Below are 10,617 nucleotides of genomic sequence, written 5' to 3'. Positions count from 1 at the left end.
TGTTTCTTATTCTTTTCCAAATACTTTTAAGACTACAGTTAGGCCTGACCTGTGGTGGTGCAGTGGATAAAGCGTCGACCTGGAAATGCTGAGGTTGCCGGTTCGAAACCCTGGGCTTGCCTGATCAAGGCACATATGGGAGTTGATGCTTCCAGCTCCTCCCCCCTGTCTTTCTCTCCTCTCTCTCTCTCTCTCTCTCTCTCTATCTCTCTCTGTCTCCTCTCTAAAATGAATAAAAAAATAAAATTAAATTTAAAAAAAAGACTACAGTTAGATTGCTTATTCTTATTTTTTGAGATAGGCTTGTAATGCTATGAATTTTCCTCTTAGGACTGCTTTCACTATGTCCCATAGATTTTGTGTTGTGTTCTCATTCTCATATGTTTCAAGATAGATTTTGATTTCTTCCTTGATTTCATTGTTAACCCATTTATTGTGCAGAAACAAGTTATTTAGTCTCTGTGCCTATGTGTGTTTCAGTTTTTTTCATGTGATTGATTTTTAGTTTCATACCATTATGGTCAGAGAAGATGACTGATAAGATTTCAATCTTCTTAAATTTATTGAGACTTGTTTTGTGTCCTAACATGTGGGCTATTCTAGAAAACATTTCATGTGCACTGGAAAAGACTGTAATTCCTCTGCTTTGGGGTGATATGCTCTGAAGATATCTATTAAATCCATCTGATCTAGTGTGTCATTTAAGGCCACCTATATCAGCAATTCTCAACATATGTGCCACAAGAATTTCTTCTTTATTTTTTTTATTTTTTCTTTGCCACAACGATTTTTAAAACATGCAATACCTGAGTATTTAGTCAGGTGCACTAACTCTTTTCCCTTAGACTATCAAATAAAAAATGACAACAGCCAACACAATAATGGCCATCTCATATGAATGCCTTGTCTTGAAACATAAATATACTGGTTAGATAGTAGAGTTACATCTTATTGGTCACATTGCATAATAAGGTTGCATCTGATTGGTTAATTTTTGGTACTAGAAATCCTTATATACAAGTATAGGCATCTGATCTTTTAAACAGTCACTTCAGAGCAAAAAGGGTAGGTAATTACTATTATTATTTTTGTAAATCAATCAAAATTATACCTTTTCTTGTCTGTTCAGCAAAAAAAAAAAGTTTTTTGGTGTGCCACAGAATTTTCATAATTAGTTTATGTGTGCTATGAGAAAAAAAGGTTAAAAATTGCTAGATTATATAGTATTATGCATTTGTATTTGGAGGAAACATCAAAGCTATTCAAATGAAAAACCAAATAAGAAATTAATGAAGTGTAAATCAGGTCAAAATTATTCCAGGAAGCAAAAGGTGATTTTTTTGGGAGTTACAGTATACATCTAAAAATGAAGAGCTGCAGGAATTACACCCAAATTATATTCAATATTTCATTTTCATGAAAGTAAAATATTTTAAAGGAGCACAGGTTACCACATGATAAAAAATTATAAGATTATCTGTATACTTACATATTTGGAAAATACTATTAGCAAGTCACAAAAATATTGATACAAAAATTTTGATTTGGAACCAGAAGTATATTTCCAGTGATGATACTGTGTTTTCCTTCATAGGTACACAGACTAATCTGAGAATGAGTTGAGAGTTTACGTCAAACTGAATCCATGTGCGTTGAGATGTTCTCATAACATAGAAAAAGCAAATAGAAAATATCATTCAAAACTATAACAGACTATTTACCTATAATGAAATCCAAGTACAATAAATATTACTTAATGAACCAACAAATATATTAGTTAGTTCATTCCTAAATTGACCTGGCATGATGGAAGAGTTATTTGTTCAACAGAGGTTTGATAAATAGAAAAGATTATTTTTCCTATTTGCTATATAATAACCCTGAGTGCTAATGCCCTGGGAATGCATCCATATGGACATAAAGGTTCCAACAATCATATTGTATTTTTATTACAAAATGTTTCTTTTCTTGATATATTTTGAGTCAATTCTCAATGTCTTCCAGGCATTAAAGCACAAAGGAACTTTATAGATATTACGTGGAAGAAACTTTGTATAGATTAATGCAGAAAAATCACTTATATCAGCATAAAGCATCCATGAATATGTCTATCACCTCATTAATTCCTCTTACAGGCAAGGGTTATTTTTAATTTTCAATAAATAGTATCATAAATGATCAAGTTGAAACACATAATGGCAACATTTTCATTAACGAACTATAGAAATGATCCCTGAAAGTAGAGTCTTTAACATTTTCATTAACAATGTTTCAGATAAATACATCTGTACACAGATCTTTTGTTATTATACACAAGCATAGTCCAAATTATACTGCTCACAAAAATTAGGGGTATTTCAAAATGAATATGAAGCCATAAAATATCCCGGTTTTTTGTGAGCAGTGAATATGGGACTTCACATTTATTCCCTTATCTTTTTAACTTTGCTCTTTTTGAATGTCACAGAAAATAAGTTCCCCAACTCCCAACACTCCACTACCATGAACAAATAGAGCAATCCAATGGCAGAGTAAAATAGTATAACTACTTTGCCACTCATGCCATGAAAGATTGACCTAAGAAAATAATTCCTAAAGGCCAATGAAAAATAAATGACAGGCCCTGGCCGGTTGGCTCAGCGGTAGAGCGTCGGCCTGGCGTGCAGGGGACCCAGGTTCGATTCCCGGCCAGGGCACATAGGAGAAGCGCCCATTTGCTTCTCCACCCCCCCCCCTTCCTCTCTGTCTCTCTCTTCCCCTCTTGCAGCCAAGGCTCCATTGGAGCAAGCATGGCCTGGGCGCTGGGGATGGCTCCTTGGCCTCTGCCCCAGGTGCTAGAGTGGCTCTGGTCGCGGCAGAGCTATGCCCCGGAGGGGCAGAGCGTCGCCCCTGGTGGGCGTGCCGGGTGGATCCCGGTCGGGCGCATGTGGGAGTCTGTCTGACTGTCTCCCCCGGTTTCCAGCTTCAGAAAAATACAAAAAAAAAAAAAAAAAAGAAAGAAAAATAAATGACATCACAAGCCCTTTGGGGAAGTAATTAAGATAGAAATAAAATAAAATATCAATAAATAAAAATTAGTTGAGAAGCACAGTCCCTTCAGATATCACTTATCAAAATGAGGCTTTCCAAAAGCCTCAGACTCCATTTAGAATTTGTAATCCTGGAGTTCCTGCAACTATACATAGAAAGGTGCTAAATCTGCGTCAGGAAATGAGACAATCTAGACATCTGAAGAGCTCAGTGTCTCCCATCCAAGTACTAACCAGGCCCAACCCTGCTTAGCTTCCCAAATCAGATGCGATTGGGTGCATTCAGGGTGGTATGGCCATAGACCAGCTCAGTGTCTAAGACAGTACATAATCAGTACTATTCTAGATGAACAGAAATTAATTCATTAAGCCTGACACTCAGAGCATTAGGGCTTGATTCTCTCACAGAACCCTCATTGAGAAGGCTGCTCTGGAAGGTGTTTGTTCACACATAAAAGAAAATAAACCTCAAATGTGGCAAATCCAATACTACATAATGAAAACACATTAAGTGTGGATTTCTGAAAACCTTTATATTACTTTTTTAAAAGATTTTATGTATTGGCCTGACCTGTGGTGGCGCAGTGGATAAAGCGTCGACCTGGAAATGCTGAGGTCGCTGGTTCAAAACCCTGGGCTTGCCTGGTCAAGGCACATATGGGAGTTGATGCTTCCAGCTCCTCCCCCCGTCTCTCTCTCCTCTCTCTCTCTCTCTCTCTCTCTGTCTCTCTCTCCTCTCTAAAATGAATAAATTAAAAAAAAATTAAATAAAAGATTTTATGTATTGATTAGAGGAGAGAGAAAGGGTATGGGGATTGGGAAGCATCAACTTGTAGTAGTTGCTTCTCATATGTGCGTTGACCAGGCAAGCTCGTTTCCAAACTGGTGACGTCAACATTCTAGGTTGATCCTTTATCCATGGTGCCACCACAGGAGTGATAACTTTTAAATTATTTTATTCTTGACTTCTTTCAATCCTCTGCTCACACCATTGAGAATGATTAGAATGCAAGACTTTTCCAGCCCAACTGAAAACAGAAGTTAAAAAGAAAAAAAAGACAACCCATTGCTTTAGTTATAAATTGTCTAACTGGTTTCATAGGACAGTGAATCAGGTGTGGATGATTGAGGATTTAAACGAGTCCAACATGACAATCAGATCTGAAAAAAATGGATGTTCCCCCAAAGACATCTGAATATCCGATACTATCAAAGACTTAACTCTAGTTCCAATTATCTCCTCCTACCTATACCACATTATAGATAAAATTCTTTCTTGGCCCTGGCCGGTTGGCTCAGCGGTAGAGCGTCGGCCTGGCGTGCGGGGGACCCGGGTTCAATTCCCGGCCAGGGCACATAGGAGAAGCGCCCATTTGCTTCTCCACCCCCCCCCTCCTTCCTCTCTGTCTCTCTCTTCCCCTCCCGCAGCCAAGGCTCCGTTGGAGCAAAGATGACCTGGGCACAGGTGATGGCTCCTTGGCCTCTGCCCCAGGTGCTAGAGTGGCTCTGGTCGCGGCAGAGCGACCCCCCGGAGGGGCAGAGCATCGCCCCTGGTGGGCGTCCGGGTGGATCCCGGTCGGGCGCATGTGGGAGTCTGTCTGACTGTCTCTCCCCGTTTCCAGCTTCAGAAAAATACAAAAAAAAAAAAAAATCTATCTTGCACCAGGTAAGCCTCTAGTAGAACAGGAAACTAGAAATCAAAGGCATTAAATTAGCTTTCAGAAGCTTGTTTCTACCACTGTCTCAAGGCTCTTCAGGTCCAAGCTAGTCTGAAGGCAAGATTACACAGTGGCTGCCCTCTGGGGTAAAAACATAAGCCTTTCTCCACTCCAACACTGTATATGTCAGGGCACCCCGACTAAGGCAAGTCCATAATGCCCGAAAGTAATGGAGAACAGAAAAAGTAGCTTCATGATACTGAAAATATGGTCTGGCATTTGTAAATGTATATTCTAGATTATTTAAAAATTCATGTCAAATTTAGTGGAAAACTAAAAAAGGTTTTTTTCTCTTCCTTATAGTTCTTAAATTTTGCCCCAAAATCTTTCTAAGAGCTTTGAAATAGCAACTATCAGGCTGATAGTTCAAAGGTTTCTTTATTTCTTTGAGAGGCAGGGAGGCAGAGACAAGACTCCCACATGCGCCCTGACCAACCAGGATCCACCCAGCAAGCCCCCTATCAGGCGATGCTATATTGCTCAGCACTGGCAACCAGCAACCAAGCTATTTCAGCACCTGAGGCAAAGCCATGGACCCATCCTCAGTGCCTGGAACCAACTTTGCTGGAACCATTCAAGCCATGGTTGTGGGAGGGGAAGAGAGAGAGAAAGAGAGAGAGAGAGACAGGCAGACAGAGATAGGGAAGGGGGGAGGAGCAGATGGTCGCTTCCCCCGTGTGCCCTGATCTGGAATCGAACCCAGGACTTCCACACACTGGGCCGACACTGTACCACTGAACAAACCAGCCAGGGCCACAGATCCTTTTACTACATTAACAACTGGGCTGATAACTGCAGTGAGAGAATTATCCAATTTCCAAGGAGTTACCTCAAGGACTTTTAAGACACAGTGTGAAGAATGTATATTTTTATACAGTGGAATATGGCTTTAATACACAGAACAAAATTTTTAATTTGTAAATAAAATGTGGTCAAAATATAAGTCTACACTGCATATATTTGGAAAAGATATTTAATTGTAAAATAGAAAAGTAGTCCAGAGTACAGTTTTAAGGGTAATTGCTTCTTTATACAGTAAGGTAATCTAGAAAGGCCTTCAGGTTAACCATTTTCATAAAGCAATAAAACATTAATGCAAAAAATAAAGCAAGAAAAAAGGTTTGAAGTTACGTTTTACAAAAAAAAGAACGAACAGAATGTCAGAGTTTCATGTTCATACATTGTGGGGTTCAACAATATTGTGATGAGAGCAAGTCACAGCACAGACATACAGCTTCCACGGGGAGAAGTAAATGTCAGGGTAGATGGAGAGCATCACTGTGGTACAAAAAGTTCTCGTTCTACATACAAAAGCATTTTTTTTTCCATAAGAATAATTTCCTGGGGGAGGGAAAGGAATGAGTCCATGAAATATTTTAGAAGCCCACATGCTTTAGTTTTCCAAAACCATTATCTTACAATTTTACTGCCTTAAAGTGCATTCATGTGGAAATCATGATGGAAGGCACAGAATAGTTTCACACCCCTATGAAATTCTCAAAAAAGCATATTTCGTAGTTTGCAAATTCGAGTTATTGTGTAAGCTGCTCCTTCCAAGAACGCTATCAGTCCAATAAAACTAGCTGCTAGCTTACTTAAGATGACCTACATAATAAAAGGATGTTTTTTTTCCCCTGGTAACATTCATCATCTTTGTGGGAAAAATACCTACACAAGTGATGCATTGTGAAATTATAAAACATGCAGAAGAATATGTACAAACACAAAGTTTAAAAAATATTTGCTTCATATACATGTAAATCTACTTAGATATGGCTGAGGTTAAACAATTATAAAAATTTGTTTTCTAAAAAATGTTTTCAGAGAATCTGAGACAATTTAAAGCTGTACAAACATTTCCTGGGAGAAATCTTCTCTTCATACAGAAGTTTATAACTACAGGAGTGATTCCAGCATCAGTCCACCACATAATTATTACACAACATTTGGTCTAATCAACAACGATCACCCTTAAAACTGTTCTGTTTCTGAGAAATTAAGGTTTGTACTAAAATCAAAAAGAATTCACAAAAAGAGTGGCTTATTGTGTTTTTGGATCTCTTCAACAATCTTTATCAACTCATTTAGAACTGTAAAAAAAAAACAAAAACTATTTACAGAATTCAGTTTTAAATACATTTAACAACTTTTAAAGTTTCATGTTACAAGAATTCAGACAGCATGGCTTAAGTCCAATTACCAATCTGTAGTCTCTCTCTTCCACTGTCCTGTCTTCCCGTGACTGCACCTTGTTGTGTACAGTTCAAGATTGTATTCTCTCTTGACCAAAAGTAAACTCAAACTATATGTTCATGTCAATTAAACAGCTTCTTTATTAGTCTGAAGGCGAGTCATAGCTTCTAATTTCTGTCTGTAAGCCTCTGCTTCCTGTTCTTTCTTTAAAAGCTGCTGTCGGTATTTTTGTGCTTCTCGGTTTGCTTCATCCAGCTGTTTCTGAAGAGCTTCTCTCTCCTAATTAAAAAACAAAGTTTTTTCTTAAATTTTTATACACATACATGAATGTCTATAAGCATGCATCTTAACAACAAGTCTGTAGTAGCTAAATGTAGTCACCTGTTGATATGTGACTTTCAGCCAATTCACTAATAATTAAAGCCCCTAATTTTGTGCCCCAAACTAAGAGATACAGATGATGGTTTTTGACCTCAACAAATTTATTCCCTAATTAGAAATATGACTAATCTAATGAACCCAAATCGGGTACCTGTATTCTTATGTGTACTACAAAAACTGGTGAAGAACTTTACGAAGGAAATACACAATCATACCTCTTCATATCTTTACCTGCTTTTTTATCTAAAGGTAATGCTTATAAACAATATTAGCTGAGCAGCCATTATATGACAAAACAATGTGATTTGCAATGACAAGCCTCTATTACAGATGATGCTCAGAGAGGACGAAACTTTCCTAGTCTAACACAGTAAGGAGTCAGGTTTGAGTCTAATATTACTGCTTTCAAAACTAGCTTTCTCTATGGTAGCAAGATTCCTCATTTCTGAAATGACAAGTGTTGGTCTAAATTAGCGTTTCCTAAATTATACCATTTTCCAAAAATCAATAAAATACTATTTACTGTATTTTGACTCATTACATTATACAAGTATAAAATACATGTATTAAATCCCTCAATAAATTGAGATCTGAAATACATCTGGTCTTCCTCCTCACTCTGCCTCTATTCAGATGCCTAAAGAAAACATTTCAAAGATTATTTTCCCATACCTCTAGTAAGCGCATGGACGAAGGTTCAACCTGCCCACACCCAAGCTCAAACACATTTCAGAGGACCAGGACTCACTAGTGTGGTGGGGGCTCAGAGTGAGACAATCACAGGAAAGGCCAGGCTCACATTGGACAAGACACTTGACCAGAAGGAACTGAAGGCTAGGGGTCAGCATCTTGCTGGGAAGAGGCCAGTACGAGAATCTCTTCCACAGCCTCCTTCGCCCCTGTCCATAGTGAACACCAAATCCCCTCTTCTTCACTATTCACATCGTCCACAAGGTGGAGCATAGTTAATACCCCTGCCTTCCTGTAATCCCCCTCTCTTCCCCACACTGGGAATCAAGTGACAATTTATTTTTTCCATGGGCTCACTGAATGTGGGAGTCACTGATCACACAAGTAGTCTTCAAATCTTCCAATTGTATAAGATGTACAAGTGGAGGAAAGGTGTGCCCTTCACCTCCAATTTAAGAAATGCCCAAGCCCTACCTTGCTCCCCTTCTCTTACCCACTTCTTACCCTTACACTCCAGGCAAGATGACAGAGTCAGAACAAGTCAGAATGGATACCCAAAAGAGGAGCCTCATGTAAGCAACCACTGCCAGTCCTCTGGCTGTGAACTGTGGAGGACTCTGAGCACACCCGTGGGGAGAGGGGAGACAGCGTTGCTCTCCCAGGGGCTAGACCCCGCCAGCAGGGAAACTGACAGCCATTAGTAAGTGTTTTAAAATTTCACGTGTTAAGAAATAAGATCCTTTGGCAGCCAAAGTTTTTAATCTGGATAAAAAAACTTGCCCTGATTTGGTAGGACATATCAGAATAGATAGTATCAGTTATTTATTAACATTTAACAAAACAGCAAGGGATTCACAATTATTTCAAAAGATAAAAGCAAACTGAGTGAGGTAAGCAGTCCAAAAATGAACACAGTTTAACCCTATTTTCCTTATTGTATCTTTTGTTTTAATCAGTAGACTATATCTTAATATAAATTGAAAGCATACTTAATGCTATTTAAGTTTGTGGTCTCATCTTTTACTTTTTAGGAATATAAGTATTGGGGAAAGAATCTTTGCCATCCCACTTTTCAAAACAAAAATCTCTAGGAAGTAGAAAATATTACTTATCAAAAGATCCAGCTTCCAAATCTTTTGTCAAGTTTACTAAACACGTTACATGCCAGATACTTCCTTAAAGCAAAGAGTAATTTGGTTGTTTCACATATAAACAGTGCAACAGACTGACATTTGAGATTTATATTTAAAACAGAAATGCCCATCCGATGGCTCTGAGCTTTTACAATAAAACCCCTATAAAAAGAATTTGACATTTATAAATACACATACTTTAACCTACTCATATGTAACACTGAAGTCTGACATTGGAGAATTCCAAGAAAAATAAATTCTGATCAGATTTGGTAGCAATCTTTGGTTGCAAAGAAGATACGTAACTTGTCTTATACAACTCCAAACCCAAGCAATATATTACTATTACACTAGACAATGAAATCACAGAGCAAGGAGAGACTTGAGTTTGCTTTTGTTTTTCAAACAAGATTCTTGAATTCTGCTTCAAATAGTAGTAATTATCTCTTGACAGTTTTATCATTTTTATTCTATAAATTTCCAATATTCAAATGTATTTTACTTCAGCTATTATAAAGCAAAAACTCATTATAGTGATTTATCTTCTATCATCTCAATATACATTTTATTTTTTAAAATTTATTTTTTTAATTAATTTTAATGGGGTGACATTGATAAATCAGGGTACATATGTTCAGAGAAAATATCTCCAGGTTATTTTGACATTTGATTATGTTGCATATCCCTCACCCAAAGTCAAACTGTCTTCCGTCACCTTCTATCTGGTTTTCCTTGTGCCCCTCCCCTTCCCCTAACGCCCTTTCTCCCATTTTAGAAGATATTAATAATGGCAACTAACATCGACTGAGCATTTACTACATGCCTGCCATTATCCCAGTCCTTCCCATGTAATCTCCTTTAAATCTTACAACAGTTTGATAATGTAGATGCTATTATCCCCCTTTACTGATGGGGAAAGGCAAGCCTTCAAAGTTTAAATTAACCAATATCACACAATCAGAAAATTATAAATATAATTCAAATCTAAATCTGATTCCAGACCCATATTCTTAACTATAAAAAGGTTTTTTTACAAGGACAGGAAGTGGGCAGGATGTGTGAGCTGTCCATTTGCTTATGTGTAAGCAACAATTTTCTAACTGCCATAAGTCATACATGATCCTGTTTTTATATTAAAGTTTTATTAAAACACAGCCATACCTACTCATTTGCAAATTTTCCATGGTTGCTTTTACCTGCCACAATGGCAGAACTGAGTAGCAAAACACAGGCTATAGAGTCCATAAAGCCAAAAATATTAGCTATCTAGCCCTTCACAGAAAAACTTTGCCTACTCTGGCCCTAGAGAAGAAAAATATCAAAAGGGGGCTATAAAAAAAACGTTAACCTTTGGTAGATCAAAATGTTATTCATTAATAAAAAGAAACATTGAAAAAAGTGTGTATCAAGTGAAACAATGTATAAAGTTTATAGCCGTTAAATTTAAAAATAATAATAAACATATTCATCTTT

General features: G+C 37.5%; 1 protein-coding gene across 7 annotated transcripts in view; it reads right to left on the bottom strand.

Annotated features, from left to right (window-relative positions):
• Positions 1-5,715: 5,715 nt before the first annotated feature.
• GABPB1 (GA binding protein transcription factor subunit beta 1) overlaps positions 5,716-10,617 on the bottom strand; it is a 55,365-nt gene continuing 50,463 nt past the window's right edge. For all 7 annotated transcript variants that reach the window (XM_066276441.1, XM_066276437.1, XM_066276440.1 and 4 more), the window contains one exon: positions 5,716-7,219. In XM_066276441.1, coding sequence (XP_066132538.1) covers positions 7,188-7,219 — 32 coding nt within the window. In that variant the 3' untranslated portion in view covers positions 5,716-7,187. The remainder of the gene's footprint in view (positions 7,220-10,617) is intronic.

This window comes from Saccopteryx bilineata, chromosome 4 (genome assembly GCF_036850765.1).
Source record: "Saccopteryx bilineata isolate mSacBil1 chromosome 4, mSacBil1_pri_phased_curated, whole genome shotgun sequence".
Classification (NCBI taxonomy): Eukaryota; Metazoa; Chordata; class Mammalia; order Chiroptera; family Emballonuridae; genus Saccopteryx; species Saccopteryx bilineata.
The sequence above is the reverse complement of the archived record's forward strand: the minus strand, read 5'-3'. Positions and strand labels throughout refer to the sequence as shown.